Below are 17,258 nucleotides of genomic sequence, written 5' to 3'. Positions count from 1 at the left end.
TTATTTTTTTATGGACACAAGAATTTGCTTGCCAGATAGTTAAAATGTTATCATAATGTTAAGATAAAGCTATCTTTTACCATTGCACTGGTATTAATGAATGCATTAAAATGATAGGCATGTAAAAATAAATAAATAAATAAATGAACAAAAGGAAGTTGTGATCCAAGATTTTACTCAGAGACAATGTTATAAGACCTACATTTTTGCTTCAGACTGTTGCTCTTAGATGCTCTCCCTCCATAATTCAGAGGGCACATTCAAGTAAAGGGCAGAAAACAAAACTTTATTTTCCCCAGGCAAGATTTAACAGTGAATGGTGAAAAAAGGTGCCGTCAGAAAATTGTGTTCTATGAAATGCCACTCAACGGGCCAGAGTCCTAAAATTCAGTTTAAAATCAGAGCAACCATAAAAATATATTAATCTCTTTCCTTTGTCACCTTTTGAATATAAATATATATTTAAATGTCATAAAGCAGAACATGCATCAACAATTTGTAACAGAGTGCCTTAAATAATGCTTAGATATAACAGTAACTGGAGAACACCCATAAGCTTAAGTTCATTATGATATACCAGCAGTAAATAAAAATAAAAAAAAAAAGATTTTAAACATTTCAGACAGATTGTGGAAAAACGCTGAGAATCAAGCAGTGAAAAGTTCCAACAATGAAACAGGCAGCATTATTTCATGAAGGCACTTTTATGATGCAAAGAGCTAAGTCTCCAGTCGTGTCACCCACAGCAGATACACAAGAGTGGCTGCTGTTCTAACATTCTTCATCGCTCTCCTCCTCCTCTTTCCATGACATCTTGGTAGTGCAGGCAGGGTCACTCTGGAACAGCAGCCGCTGCTACCTCCACTTTGCTGTTCATGTCCTTATCGATTCTGGAGAGAAAGCCAATATTATCAGACAGTTTAGTGATGGTCAATTACTAGTTCAAAACAAAGTTATGAAACATGGTTAATGTTATATTTTCCATAATGCCATTTTACCCTAAAAATCCCTACCACTCAGAGAGTCATGAGACAAATACATTAAGTGTTTCTTTCAGGGACACTGAATGGCCTTGCAGTTTCAGCATGCACCCCATGTATGGAGTCCACGGTCCTCCCCCAACCTCTACTTCCCTCACTTCCCCCCGTCTCTCTTCAGCTGTCCTGTATAATAAAGGCAAAAATGTCCTACAATATGATTTTTAACAAATGTTTCTTTCAGTATATATCAATAAAAAATTACACAGAATATTAGAGTGGAGACTGCTTTTCATATCTGAACAACAGTACAAATACCTCTAGACCTCTTACAATAAATGTGTAGCAATTTTTGTTAATTAAGAAAGGAAAACTGCAGGTTTTATGCTCAGTCCTGTAGAACTACGTGCTTATTATTTTTTCTGATGTTCAACAAACCACCCATGTCTACAAATGAATGATCTCAGCGACTGCACACTTATGTCTTATCAGTAATGAGCAGAATATTTGTGTGTGAGGCAATAATCAAACATCAGCAGTGAGTGGGTATGTAGTGAGTCATGCAGAGAGCTGTGAGTGCGGACAAGGCAAGTGTTCAGTGAGTTACTAAAGAGAACCATGTGAGGGCATGGTTATGGTGCAACCACACACCACAGTGACTAAGACAAGCTACTTCCTTGTGTTTCCACCCCATTCAGTCAAACAAGCATGACCAAACTTACCCAGCATCAACAACTTCAAATTCTAAACCTGGTTTTAAAAAGACACATGCGAGAAAGAAGTTCTACTCCATGCCCCAGCTTTGATACCAGAAAGCAGCTGTTTAATCATCTACTGCAAAACTAGTCTATCATCTCTTGATTTATCTTTTTTTTAACGCAGATACACAGCTCGTTTAAAACCACATACAGGCAGCTGATGTTATTTTGAGGCAGTAAATAAAGAACAAACTGTAGTGGATTGGCTTTCAGATGAACTTCACAGAATTGGCTTAGAAATGTTTTTAAGTGGGTTAAACAATCACCAAGCCACCTATTTTTGGAAACCCATCAAACAGCTTCTGGGCCTTCTGTTTAGTAGCATGCTAACTCTACTGAGAGTTAAGACTCGGAGGTAACAGCAAATCATACCATTACCAAACATGGGACGGTATAAGGTGAATTGGTGCATTTCTGAAAGCCAACGGATCATTTATTTGTTAGTTTTGTGATATGCAAAAAGAAAAAAAAGCAGAGACTGATCCCAGGTGAAAGTGCGTATACCTTTTAGAGGTTTTCCTATTTTTTTCTTCGTCAAACCTTTAAGAGGGGGCAGGATAATGGAGTTGAGGAAAGAAGAGATACACAGCCAAAAGCAACCAGACATCCAAAAGCATCAACATTTTATAAAATGAGTATTTGTGCAGCAGTCTTTTAAGTGTCAAAGGATAGATGTCCCTCCTCAGATTAAGCAACGAACAGGAAAACAAGCTTTAGCAACAATCAGTATGGTCCCCAAGGTTATATCAGCAGATTTTAATGGTAGAAAGTAATCTTTGATTACAGTTAATACCTTCTTCTGTAAATCAACTACAATTATTTATTTTCAGTGATGCTCAAAGCTTTCGATATGTTGAAAATGATTGAACTTGATTGTCTTTCTGAAACCTATACTGTGCTTTGAATACAAATTTTTTACAGGTTATTTAAGTTCAGGTTACTCCTGTGTCTATCGTCACATGTAGATTTGTTGGCAAAACAACCGTTCTGTGCAGACAGGTCCCCTGAATACCACTAAATGTCTACACTAACTGAACAGAAAAGCACAATGTTCCTGTAGCACCACCTACAGGTGAACACCACACTTTACAGGATTAGTAAGAACTGGAGCTATTTGATCATTAGAATTAACTACAAGAATTTGGAAACCCATTTCAACAAAAGCAACAAAGCGCATCAAAGGAATAACTGCAGTGGGAATTATTTGATTATGCTTTGTACGAGTGCAAAGGACTGGATGAAATCTGCAAAAGGGAACAAGTGGAAGTAATGGTATGTTCTAAAGTCTGCATTCATCGGGCAACCCAATATAAACCCTGCTACAGCTTTAACTCAGTCTTGGCATACCCTGGTACATATACACACATACTTTCAGCTATTATCATCCAGACACCTTGTTGATTAGACAGGACTTAAACTTGTTTTTGAGACATTTATGAATGCTGAAATGTTCGTGTGGACTGAACTTACTGTTTAATACAATCTGGTATGGACACATACTCCATTGGAACCAGTTCGGCAAGGTCTTTCAAGCTGAACACATATTTAATTTTCTGACTAAATTTTGAGCTGTGAAAAGAAAAAGGAAGTGTCACAATCTGAAAGATGACTCAGACATTAATTCTTCATGACATTACTCCCACAAATTGGAACATTAACGTTACCTTATGAAAGGTTTTGTGAGTGCCAGCAGTGTGCGAATAAACCAAGAGGGATGAACGATTATCAAAGACTTCAAGTTCTTCCTTAACCTGTGCAGAAACAGAGCAGTAGTTTATTTTAATCACACATCTGTTGTAAAAGGATCAGACTCTGTTGATAGTATTACATATACTCGCCTCCTATCAATCTGTTGATAACACTTTCTGAGCCAGCTGACTGTGGGCATCTTTTTCCGTGATGTTGCCCCGTTCAAATACACAATCATATAGTTCTCAGCAACCAAAAGCTCCAGTGTGCCGATGACATATCTGTGATAGGAAAATCCCATTAGTGCCGCTGCTAAAATGATCGATCACAAGGCCAGAGGAATTCAAACAAACACTCACTTGAATAAATTGTCCATGATGTATCTGTAATTTGGTTGATTGCTCTCAGGCATAAAGCACACAGCAAACACAATTATGGCATTCAAACCGTCTCCATAGTAACCTGGAAAGAGTAAATACAACTCGTAAAACGATTTTTCTGTTTTAATAAATAGTTTCGTTGTAGACTTTTATGTAATATTTCAAAAGTGAACAGCTTTTTTTAAGCTAAGCTAACTGACCTCCGTGGCTGATGACCTTCTTGTAAGGTTCGATAGCCTTCATGTCCACTCTGTGTTCCTGCTCTCCGATACGCAACACCTTCCAGCGTCGACCTTCGTCCCTCTCATCTGCAGCCGAGTACTCCTGCACTGACTCCATACCCTTCTGTAGTAATTCTGTGGTTTTTGGTTTGGGCAGATCATCTGAAGAAGAAAAGATGCTTTAAAACACATAGCTTCCCATGGATATAATGTGATATCATTAAATCAGATTTTTTTTCTATTATGTTTTAGATCACAGGAAGAAAACATTTTAAAAAATAATGGATTAAACTTTCTGTGCATGCATCTTAACCAACTCAAATTAACACAACCTTAACTGCTTTCATTGTATCTGAGTGACATGCTGTCTCTCTGAATCAATGCCAACAATCACATCTTCCCTGTTTACTCTTTTTTCATTTCTTTAAGGTTATCAATCCCAATTGGTGCTTCATATGAACATAGTATGGGAACACTCACATACACAGCAAAAGAGGCACAGAAATCCCAGAGGGACTTCTGAGCATCTTTTGTAGAATGTACCAGATTTGACATCAAGAAAAAAATGATCACATTTATCAAGCATGCAACAAGCAGAATCCAAACCAAGACAAGTGCAATCGAATCACGCCAACACATTTTCATGATGATCCGTCTCAAACCTGTAGTTTTATGTACCCAGACTGTACGAGCCATGTGTCTGGACACAGCCTGACTATGACGTGAAATGTCAATCATGAGACAGTGAGACAGTTTATGATGCCTCCCTCACTAAGAGCATGAAGTCCTCATGTTTTGTATGAACATTCTCATATGACTGTTTGAAAGCTGTGCAGCCAGTTGCTGCCAACGTTGTTTTGATAGTAGAGAAAGTTCAGATTCTTTTTAGAGATCCGAATCATTTGGCTCAGCACAGCAATTTCAGCTGGCTTTTTGGCTGCTAAACATCTCTTCACAGCACTCTTTCGGATTCAATATTGATGTTTTGACCTATGATTGATATGTGCGCATGTAATTTAAGTTAATTAGTAACTGTAATTAATTGTAATTAAAATGTTTAGTATGGAATACACTACACCATCAATTACCAGTCCTCTGTACACCATCACTGCCTTCCCTCTGTATTTAACTGCACGTCATACACTTGTCAGTCAGTGTCATTTTAATCATGTGCAAGAATCAGCTCTTAAAGCTGAGTCATTTCCAAACAACACATCTCTATATTTTGAGCTACTTTTGATCAAGTAATACTTAGTCATTGAGCAGCCTTGCCCATATGTGGGTCATCTGATTTAAAAACATAACATCAGTTTAAGAGTGAGTGATTTCAAAATGACAGTTGTTTTCAGGCATCTGGATAAAGTGTGCTGCAGACAAAGACATACACATAAGAGAACCGACTGAAGGCGGAGCGGGACATGCTGCAGTGTACAGACAGGTGAAGATGTTGATGCAGTTGTGTGAGTCGATAAAAGAACTAAAATTTAAAAAAAATAAAATAAAAAAGGACTGATTTCCAGATGACACTTTTCACTCTGTACTGTCCTAATGTATGCCTTGTTGTAAAATGGCAGACAAGTGCAGCATTACCATGCAGATAAAACCACTTCCTAACTGACACAGAGTGACTGATTATTTAAGCAAAGAGAAAAAAAAAGTTTCATGGAAAAGCAAAAATGACATGCACAAAACCATGAACTGAAAATCAATGGCACAAAAACCTCCCCATGATTTGTTTGAACCCTGAAGACAGAACATAATCTTGACAATTGGGGTTGATTGACTCATGGTTGGCAGAACAAAAAAGACAGGGGGGCTGTCCATGAGACCTTACCACCAGGAAGAGAGAAAAACTTGTAGCTGGCCTGCAGCCTGTTTCCAGGCAGAAAATGGAAACAATTCTTCCATGGGAAAAAGAGGAAGGCAGCAGTGCGGAAACACAAAAACAACAGAGCACATTTTAACTACACTTAAGGCACTGAGCTTCCATTTCAAACCTGTAAATTCATGAGCCAAAATTGAAAAAGGTTGCAAAAAGCAAGGATAAAACACAATGCTCCTCAAACATATTATCCAATAAATTATCTTCACATCTTTGCTCCTTGAACCCCTCTTTGACACCATTTCCAACTTCAGTATTAACAAGACAAAATAGAACTAACCAAGTTAAAAGACAGCAAAACTGAAGTCAATGCCATCACAGATTTATTTGCCTACCTTCCCATTCAAACTCATTGCTGTTGTCTGATGGTGTGTCCATGCCATCGAGGTCCAGCTCTGTGCTTTCATCCAAGTCATCAGAGTGAAGAGAACTTTCACTACGGTCAAGCGTAAGACTGATGTCCGGAGCTGCAAGCTTCTTCTTCGCCCTCTTGCCATGGTTCATTGCATAGCCTAGGTCACAGGCCAAATCTGTATTCATTATGCTCTTAACACCATCATATCAATCAATCATATCCTTCATTTCTTAAAGCTTATTGTAACTCGACCCTCATTTACAGTTAAGATATATTTTCAGAGCCATTTACAGAAACAAAATATTCTTCAAACATACAGGTGCATCCCAATAAATAAGATTATTATAGGAAAGTGTCTTAATTAGTTCAAAACGTGAAATGCATAATGTGGATTCAGCACATGCAAAGTGATTTATATTACTGTGATTGTACAATATGTTGTATAAGATTATAAGTTACAGTTAATGAACTCATATTCATTATCTCATGAAATAAAAAATGGATTCTTAATTATAGAAAGGTCTGCCTTATATAAAGGACATTCATTCCTATGCACTAAATACTTGGTTCTGGATTCTTTTAATAATACGGTGCAGCCCGTGGCTCTGCTGCTGTGCTATGGAACCCAGGTTGCTTTGAAAGGAGCCTTTAGCTTGTTTGTGTTACTGGGTCTGGTGTCTCTCATCTTCCTCTTTAGAATATCTCATTATTTCTGTATGGGGCTCAGGTCTGGTGACTAGCTGGCCAATCAAGCACAGTAATAACATGGTCATTTAACCAGCTTTTGGTATTTCGGCAGTGTGGGTAGATACCAAGTCCTGCTGGAACATGAAATCAGCAACATCATAGAAATTGTCAGTAGGAGGAAGCATGAGGAGCTCTAAAGCTTACCATCTAAGAAAATTCTGTTTTCTCTAGTTCAGGAGTGGCTTGACACAAGAAATACAACAGCTGTAGCCCAATTTCTTGATGCATTTGTGTGTGGTGGCTCTTGATGTACAATTGTCCCAAGACTGTGGTTATCTCTATTATCTTTTTCCCCATGAATGTGTAGCTTTGTGAACCAGACTAAGAGAGCATTTAAAAGCTTGGGATACCTTTGCAGATGTTTACAGTTAATTAGCTGATCAGAGTGGGATATCTTTGGCTTGTAATATTGATAGTTTTCATAGTATTTTAATTGTGAGAGATATTACATTTGATGTTTCTGTTAAAGCCACATCAACAAAATTAAAAAAAAAAAAAAAAAAAAAAGTTTGAAATAGCCCACCATGTGCATGCTATATACTATATATAAGTTTCACCGGATTGTGCTCCTGAAATAAATCCACTCCCTTTTCCACTGTATTCTAATTTATTGAAATGCACCTGTATATCTGATAATGTGAGTCTTGTTATTAATTTAGAAAATGCAAGCACGCCCATTAATAATTTCTCATATCATCTGAGATATTCTCTGTGTATTTCTGCGTTTTCATTACCAGATTCTCCTTCATCAGAGGTTCCTGCAAAAAGCTCCTCATCCAGCTCCTCTTCCTCTGGGAGGGGTCTAAGAATCAAACAGGAAGTGTTAATGGCTTCTGTAGTGTAGTAAAGTAACTTTTAATACACACGTGACACACATCTGTGACCATGATCCATAAGACATTAAGGATGTAATGAGTGGCTGAGTTTACCGTGGAAAATCTTCATCCTGCCATTCTTCTTTAAGAACAACTCCTTCCATACGAAGACGAGCCTCTCTTGTGGCGACTGACTCTCGGCGCTCCAGGCTGGGAAGCAAAACACATAAAAAGGTTTTACCATCTTTTTCTTGTTGAAATGATCGTAGGGCCACATGTGCTATGAGTGCATTAAGAGGCTAGCAGAGATTACCCCTGAAGGAAAAAAAAAGCAACAACACATAACTGGTTATCTGTCAACAGTTACTTGTGACTTGTACAATCCTCAAAGGATTATGGGGGAAATGTGAACCAAGAGTCAAAGGCAACTTTTAGTTCATAGGTTAAAACATTAGCAGTTTAATTCTTTACACAGTTACAGGTGCAAAGAACAGTAAAACATTTTCTTTTTTTTTCTACAGATGCTACATGAGAGCATCAAACAAGATGTGTTACCAACCACAGGGGTCTTATTATGATGATATAGACAGCAAACATTGGCAGGATGCTAAATACTTGATTTAATTTGTTAGAATGTGTGTATTTGTAAATTAGATCTATTTCTACAGCTGGGTTGGTGGGACATTGTGTATCGTGAAATCTTTCAAAGGAAATGACTTCGGACTTTATTTACCACATTCTTGAAACAACATCACTTTGCTTTGAAATGCCCATGATATGGCACAAGTTCCATGTCCTGTGTCTTTAAAGAGCCATTTTTACAGAGTTGGTAGATTTTTGAACACTGAAAGCAAAGTTTTGGGCAAGGGTCTCGCTACTCACCACGATACCTGTGTTTCATCAGCCTCTGGGCAGATGATGCCTATGTAGCCGCAGCGCTAATCGATTCATCACTCAGAGTTATAGCTTTCTACTGGCCACCTAATCAGATCACAGGCTTCTTGAACAGCTTACAAGCTTGTGTTAAGGACTTACTCACTAATGCAGATCATGGTGTCTGTATCTTGACTGTACAGAGCTCCCTTTGATGCAGTAATCACATACATGAATGTATTTGTGCTCCCAGACACAAAAACATTCAGGGTATTTGGTGCCACACATTTCAAAACGTAGCAGTTAGCCTATGCATAATACTAATCCCCATTTATAACTGAAATCCAACCGAGGGAGGTAGAGGTGCCACAAGAATATTGTTTTCTTGAAAAAAGAAAACAAACAAAAAATCCCCTCTGTATTCTCAAAATACCAGCAAGCTGCATATTAGTGGAAATGGCCATACTGATGAGACAAATCTAGCAAAAAAAAAAACATTTACAGACTAAAGTGAACTAAAGGAAACATTTTAAATGACTTTGAATTTACATTCTTGGTAAATTGAATGATGAATACTTTGAAATTAATTATAAGGACTCAATGATATCACATCATCAAGGTTTCTATGAAATGAGTGAGTATATCCCACATACTTCATGCATAAAAATCTCCAGACAAATGAAAAAAAAAAGTGTCCCTCAGGGGGGGATGACAAATCATTTTGAAAAAAGCTGTGAGAAGTCATTTTTTGGCTCTTGATTTCACCAATCTTTATCAGAATAATATCTATTGTTTACATCTTTTCAAAAACTACCCCGTCCTTAAAAACCTCTTTCAGTAGTTTAGGTCCTCAGACACAGCGCAAGTAGGAATGACTTTCAGGAATCCTTGAGTTCCCTTGGTGTGGCTGTGCTTCAAACATGCTCAGTGGCTCACAAATTTGTCAGTTTGGATAAAAAGGGGCACATTTTTACTTCAGTGTGGCACACAACTGATTTATCACCAGGAAATTTGGTGGGCATTTACAGGGCACCCATGGAAAAAGGTGACATGTCATCTCCTCATGGTTAAACATCCCTCCACCTGGCTGTACTGATCAAACAACCCTGACAGTGATCTTCACATACTTGTCATGAATAGTCCACACTTGTTTACAAAGAATCATACATGGAGTGGTCTACCATGGTCTATTTAAGTATGTTATTGTATATTTTTGTATTACATCTACTTTATGGTGATTTCAGATCACACTTTGAAAAGATATTGTACTAGATATTTCTTTAGATGATCTGCTTGTTTTGCACAAGCTGGAAATTCATACTGAAACTGTGAAGCTAGTCCTGTTTTTCGGCTCTCTATAAAATTCAGGAAATACAGTCCATGCCAGCTCAGTCTAGAATCGACTTTACCTGATTATCTGGCGAGGCTACAAATGTACAAATGCCAAAGGTTTGGAGTGGCTTTTTCTTCTGATGTGAATGCCTGTTTGTAGGTTAAGTACTGATTTAGGAAAATGTAGGTAGACATGCTGAAAACTAGTGGCTGGATTTATTTGAGAACCAATTAAGGGAACAGATGTTTTAACAGCACACCAGCCTCTGTGACTGAGGTGAAAAAGTTCAGTTTTGCCTGTAAGGCAAGTCTTAGGTTGGAGAGCTGAACACTGCAAACAGCACTGCCACAGGCGACCATTCTGTAGAATCAGTGAACTGTCAAACAACTTAAAAATCCAGTACAAGGAAAACATTCAGACATCTTAATACAGGCCAGATGAAGAGCAAGGAAAGCATTCCTGAGTTTATGATTAAACCAGACGCTGTATAATACTTTTATCATGGCAACAAGTAGGTAAACATACAAATGTAAATATCCAACCTTGCAAAGGGTGTAGTTGGAGTGCGTGGCTGGGAGAGGCTCCCTGGTGTAGAGCTTCTAGCTCCCGGTTGTCTGAGCTCATTGTCTGGAGTTGTCCTTTCCTGTGGCGTACGTCTTGTTTTTATCGGGCTCTCTTGAAGTGCCTCTTCGCCATTTTCAACTGTAGACGCTGTGCTTTTTTGTAGTTCGCCCAGTTCTTCCTCATCTCCCTCTCCCGACACTCCAGAAGACGAAGGGCTGGATGTCTTTCTGTTTCCGAGCTCTTCACGAGTCCCCGTGGTTGTGACAAAATCTGGGCTACCTTTGTTCAAATTCATCTCATTTACACCCTTAAACACCACTTCGTTCTCAATCACATCCGATGCCATACGTTTTCTCGGTTGCCCTGCTGGTAAAGCGGACTAGAGTCAATTAGCAGTCCAACAAAGAAAGGATCTACAAAACCAGCTTGCTTTTTAACATAAGTCAGTAAGAGCTGAGTTTACCTCTGCTACGCTGAAGTGATGGCCGACGTGGTAGCTCTCGCCTGTTGCACAGCTAAAGTTAGCCTAAAATATTGTTGTTGACAGATCGCTAAAGCATTTCTTATTAACTTACCGGTGTTAAATCTCACATAGGGTGAAAATACTTTCAACTTTTCTGTATGCGTCACAGTGACAGTGACAGAGGTCGGGAGTCTGAAAAGTTTTCTATTGTTGCATAAATAGCGATACAAAGCGACCCTGCTGATAAATTTCCTCCCTTCCTTCCTTCAAGTCAAAATGTTCTGAGAACGTAACACACGTTAGTCACGCTAGCCTATTGGCTAAAGTTAGCCAACTTGTCTTTTGACAAGCTAATGCTGTGCGCTCAGTTCCGTTGTAAAAACACGAAATTAATTTTGTCGACTACGTGGCAACAAGAGAATAACAGTTCCATCGGTCCACGCAAAGAATAAAATCAGTGTCCACTGATATCCAGATCCAAGCCAGCTCTGTGGTCAGAGGACGGTTGTTTGCTAAGAACGCTAACTAGCTAACTAACTGTCGCGTTCTGTCCACAGTGCCTTCACGGGACGTCGAAATAATCGGAAAAACTGGTTTCCGACTGGAAAAAATTAATAAACTTCCAGGTAACGTCAAATCGTGATATTTTGTGGGCTCTTAGTTGATATGACGAAGAACCAGAAGAACTAACGAAAACTTAAATTTTTATATTATTTGTATTATTGCACATTGATTTAGTGCACATCAATTTTGGTCATTTTCGGTCATGGTTCAATAAAAATATCCAACTGGCTGCTATCCTCGTTAATTCCCAAACAAAATCATAAGTGAAACGTATTTTTGTTGTTTTCACATTTCAAAGCTCATGAACTCACCCGATTTGGAAGAACTCATTCGCATCTCTAGGACTCCGAGCATCCGAGGCGCACGCGAATGCATATCAACCATATCAGCATATCAACCATATCAACACTTCCAGCAAGCAACATTAGCCAACATAGGCACGAATATCCTGTCGAGTTGTATTTCCTGCAGGTTGGTATGTGGATTTCTCCTCTAATTGCTCAAGCACATGCCACACAACACACACATATGCTATAAACTGTGGTTATGGTTTATTGTTCTAACTCCTGAGTAGTAAAGCCGTTCAATACGCTGGTACGCACAAATGGTATTGGCAAGTTTTAATACACTCAAAAAGACGACTAACTTAAATGGGTTAAAAACTCTCTACCATGTTACTGGAACATACTCTGAAGCCAGAGTCTAATTAGACTCTGGCTTAAGGCTCTGATATTGGTCAAAGAGTGTGTAATGTTTCTTTCTTCATCGGCTCATTAACCTGGCCCTGTCAACTTTCTTTTTTTTTTTTAACATCTTCGTTTAACGTATGCAACATTTAATTCGACATCGTTTTAAGGAGCATCGTTATTATTAGTGAAATCTAGCGATATCAAGTCAAAACAATGCATTTCAGATATATTTCATTTATAGATCCAACTTGTGTTACTTGATATTAGCTTGATTTTATAATTCCACTTCATGAAAAAGCCAATGATAAGTTTTTAAAGCACAACTGTTTTCTGTGAATAACACTACACCAAAATAAAGGAATGAAAGAAAAAGTTGAAGTTTTGATGTTGACAAGCTAACTCCATGAAAAACAAAACAAAACAAAACAAAACAAAAAAACAACAGTACAGTAAGACTATGTATAGTCACAACACTTGGATAAACAAATGGCGTACCATGCAAGAAAATGGATAAATTGCACTAGCATAGTGTGCATATTCATACTTAAATTCTTTTGAAATGCAGTCATGAATGCAAGGCTTTACAGAGTGTTTATAACAAGGATTTTTTTGTAACAGTATTGCTAAATGTAGCTTATCAAAACTTCTCAGTTTTGCCTAATATGGCAGTAAGCCTATTAGTACTCATGTGTTACCAAAGTACAAAAAGTTCAAAGATTTTGCCTTCAAAAGTAACCACTTTTTCTTCTCTTTCCATTTTCTTTACCCAAGAAATGACATAAATTTGCGCCATATGAGGACACAAGTTCTTGTAGTAACTATTCATGTGTTTGTACCTTACATCCACAACTGACAGTGAAAGTGCATTAGTATAAAGAACATCATCACATTTCAAAAAAGGATTTCTTGAAATTTCTTTATAAATGTATTGATCATGTTTTCATCAATTGGCATTAAATCATTTGTGCAAAACAGTTGTTCTAGGAATTTTCTTAATGTCAGTGACTAATCCTTGCCACTAGGTGGAGGCAGACTCTAACTTTGAGACAACAACATGAGCAGTGTCTGAAATGTGGTTTGACTTAAATTCTTGTAAGATGCCATTATTAGGCTGAGGTATGATGTGGAGTTAATGACTATTTTAATGTTAATAAGTACAGTCTGATTCAAACTTTTAATTCAAAAAGGCTCAAGATCAGTCTAAAATGAGAAATACTCTGAATTAAATGTCATTTATTTTAAGAGTGCTGCCGTACCCACCCAGCTGTGAGCCTATCAATAAAAATTTCTCTCAGAGATTAAGCCAGTTTATTTAGTTTGCTTGCTAACAGGAGTAGCAAAAGCACTTTGATTTTTCTTTTTGGGACTGTAATAATCATCACTGTGCAGGAAAGACCTGATGGGTTTTAAAAAAAAAAAAAGGAAAGCAGGCTATGGATCTAACGTAATGATACTGCCTGGTTAATTCCTCCTCTGTGTGCAGCGGATCATTCACTGTTTCTAATTAACACGTTGCTATTTACTCTGTTGGATCATTAGGCCTCATCACAAAAGGATAATCCAGTCAAATTGAGAGTTTATGCTTCCCTTCTAAGATCCACCGTGGTGCTGTTTGCTAATAAGTCATGCAGCAATTATCTGGCAAATTAAGACAAATGTTTCCTGTTTAGCCAAGATGAATGTATCCAGCCAGGCCTACAGCAAAAAATATTTTTCAAATTGAGCACTTTTTCCTAAATATTTATTCACATTCCATTTCATTCCATTTTACAAATCTCATGAAACAAAAATGTAAAAAATAAAAGGACCAATATAATTTTGATCAATTCTGACTTTGATATAATTTAACTTGTTTTTTTCTATCATACTCTTAAAAGAACACAGAGATGGATATGAAATTATTAATAAATATGATAAATAATGATCAGGATTATTTTTACTCTCTTCAGTACACAATAGTGCGTGTGTGTGTGTGTGTGTGTGTGTGTGTGTGTGTGTGTGTGTGTGTGTGTGTGTGTGTGTGTGTGTGTGTGTGAGAGAGAGAGACTGGGAGAAAGAGAAGCAGTTGTTGTTCACAGTGCTTCAGTTTAACCTGGCACTTGGTTTAAACCGACTTTGTATTGATAAATTATTAATCATCATAATAATTAAAGTTTCTGTCCAGTCTGTGGTTCAAACAATGGAAGGCAGAACTGTTTGATGCAGGATATATTTAATTTCTTCATTTCACTTCACACATTAATTCAAAAACTCAGACTCTGAATAGAGTTTCTGTTACAGACCCCTCCTTTCATCATGAAAGGAGGGATGAACATTGGGATCACAGACTGAAGCTGTAACCTATTTGTGAAGCAGAATCATTACGGAAGGTTCCCCAACCAATTTCCATAAGTGGGGTAGCGGGAAGTATTTAGGCTACTCGAAGTATATCACTAATGAGAAAAGACAAAAAGGATTCATGTGCATGTTTTATGCAATCTCTTTCTGGGTGTAGATGAATAATTATTTATGATTGCAAAGCCTAAAAGGGAGGCAAAAGATAGCAACTGCAAAGAGACTGGTAAAAAATTTAAAGAGGAAGTTAAATGAATATTTAAGTGGAGATGAAATATTTAATGGAAACAAATGAGCAAAACATTTAAAACGGCATGATAAATAGTCGTGAGTGCCATTAAAATGACCCTCCTGGTTTTTGCTGTTTGTTGCAGCAGCCATGAGGTCTCATTCATACTCCTTTATGATGTGAAGCAAACTCAGACAATTGTTTTTCAGCACGTCAGTCATTATAAGGGCACTATGTCTGTAACCCAAGGCTGACCTCTCCGCTGAGAAATATTAGCCTTTGATTTGCTGTAGTTTATATTGATGCCATGAGACGGAAACATTTTACCAACCTGCTTCAAGTTAAGGTTAAGATTTTGAGGACAAATACACGTAATGACATAAAAAAAGAACATAGCTGGAGTTCATATCTCAAGAAACACGTTGTATTATCAGGATTTCTCATGTAGCATTCATCTGATAAACTTCACAGACAACAAAAGAAAAAACAATCTGGAGTATGTTCCGGCACAGTTCATTTGTTTTCCAAATGCGGAAATAATTAAATCAGCAAACAAATAATTATTCAAGTCAATGAGAACAATTATCCCAAAGACGCCTCTGAGACTGGGACGTGCATGCTGAATTGATTAATTAGCCTGCTCAAGATAATTGAGCTAGATCTTTGACTGCTTGCTCTCAACATGCAGGCTTCATTTTTGATCTCACGAGGAGTATCATGTCCAGCATCATGTCCATGTCACACTAAACCTTTTAGTTGTTGCTTTGATTTTCTTTCTTTCCTTTCTTTTTTTAACCCCCTTACAATTCTTTAATGGTTAGGGGGTAATTCTAGGAATGCATGGTTTCAGAAAATTAGAGCCAACATTTTTACCCGTCTTTGAAAAATAATTGAGTAAGTTAAGTTCTTTTCAAGTGATTGTTGTGTCATTCTTACCTTTGTGATTGTAATTACCCCCAATTGAGCCGCAGGGACCCAAACTAATCTTTACATTGAAACACCAGTGAACATTGTTTAGGTTTTCATGCCTTCTTTTCACAGTAATACATAACTGCAAAGTAACCTTTGATGAAACCTTAATTGACATTTATCTTTTTAGTTGCTTCAGAACTCAATTTTCAGCTCTTATTACTCCAACCCATCAAAGATCTCCCTTTTGGACAACATTGATATATCTTAAATTGCACAGAAAAATAATTTCAGATTTAAAGTTCCTACAGGGAGGTTTTGGTTTGCTACAAAAGTGACTGAAATTGATACTGATATCTATTCAAGACCTACAAAAAGCAACTAAGACCATCAGTAGGACTGGTTAGCTCTTTGTGGTTACTTCCAAAGTCTGAAACTGCTGCAGTGGGGTAGGTGTCAGAAGAAGTGATCAACAGAAGGCTGCAAAAACACTAAAGTTATGCATTTTCAATGGCAACAGTTCTTTGTTGGTGATACACATGACTCTTCAGGGTGAGATTTTTTCTGTGCAATAACTTTTTTTCATGTACATTTATTTCATGTACAGGACAAGCTTTGTAGTGACAGTCTTGTCCATAGGGCTAACTATATTGAACAGTGAAGGACAATATTCTTATGATGAATTTTTATATGTTTAAGGATCTGACTGAAATAATGTCAATAACTCTTCCATGACCTACAAAAGCAAACAGGGCCATGGACCAGGACTAGTTCAACACGACTAATTATTTCAATACAGTTATTTGTAATGTCTTAAACTGGTATTTGGGGGGTAGTAAAAATAAATGCAGGCTAGTGTGACACACTTTTTTCACCTTTTCCCAGGTACAGATTTCAGTCATTTTAGTGTTAAAATAACATAGAACAAAATTTTTGCAAGGTGAAAAATCAACAAAGAGATGAGGCACAACTTTGTTCACATGTCCACAGGGGGCACTGTTAGAGCCTGAAATGTAACAACAACCCAAAATGTAATAACTGACCCAAAATGTGATTTAAAAATGTAATAAAAACTGAGGTGTAGTAAATGGTCTATAATGTCACAAAAGTGCAAAGTCCAAATGTGTGAGGGAGCCAAAATTGTAATAACTGACCCAAAATGAAACAAGTTGTTACGTAAAGGTTCTCTATTGTTTTGTTTTTTTTCTTTGTTATTTACATTTCTGGCTCAGCACTTTAAATACACTTTGGGTCCGTTATTAAATTCCAGGCTTTGCTACATTTTTTAAATCCCATTTTGGGTCATTGTTATATTATGGTTTGTTGTTAAATTTTAGTCTCTAACAGGCACTTGAATGAACAAAAACTGAAAGTTCCTCACAGGAGCTTTAAATGAAGAATTATCACAAAGAACATGAAAGCAGCCTTCACTTAGGTCTGGTATTTTTGCCAATTCTTGTGTTGTTTTCAAAAAGC

At 37.4% G+C, this 17,258-nt stretch overlaps 1 protein-coding gene across 8 annotated transcripts; it reads right to left on the bottom strand.

Moving 5' to 3' along the window:
• Positions 1-8: 8 nt before the first annotated feature.
• On the bottom strand, positions 9-11,626 carry bnip2 (BCL2 interacting protein 2). 8 transcript variants are annotated; one of them, XM_074677607.1, is made up of 13 exons: positions 11,170-11,626; positions 11,058-11,098; positions 10,573-10,960; positions 7,939-8,034; positions 7,744-7,811; positions 6,243-6,419; positions 4,005-4,187; positions 3,784-3,886; positions 3,574-3,705; positions 3,400-3,486; positions 3,206-3,304; positions 2,240-2,275; positions 11-890 (listed from the first exon to the last, which is right to left on the bottom strand). In XM_074677607.1, exons 3-13 carry the CDS (start codon positions 10,938-10,940, stop codon positions 833-835), a joined length of 1,407 nt encoding a protein of 468 aa, XP_074533708.1. In that variant the 5' UTR covers positions 10,941-10,960; positions 11,058-11,098; positions 11,170-11,626; the 3' UTR covers positions 11-832. The 8 variants fall into 8 exon arrangements, with proteins under 8 accessions (XP_074533709.1, XP_074533712.1, XP_074533714.1 ...); XM_074677608.1 differs by adding an exon at positions 2,108-2,149 and having other exon boundaries at positions 9-890; positions 10,573-11,626; XM_074677611.1 differs by adding an exon at positions 2,114-2,149 and having other exon boundaries at positions 9-890; positions 10,573-11,626.
• Positions 11,627-17,258: the final 5,632 nt, after the last annotated feature.

Source organism: Halichoeres trimaculatus, unplaced genomic scaffold (genome assembly GCF_033239565.1).
Source record: "Halichoeres trimaculatus isolate MK-OKI-2021-1 unplaced genomic scaffold, fHalTri1.1 fHalTri1_scaffold_10, whole genome shotgun sequence".
Classification (NCBI taxonomy): domain Eukaryota; kingdom Metazoa; phylum Chordata; class Actinopteri; order Labriformes; family Labridae; genus Halichoeres; species Halichoeres trimaculatus.
Note: the sequence above shows the minus strand (reverse complement) of the source record. Positions and strands in the feature narration are given on the sequence as shown.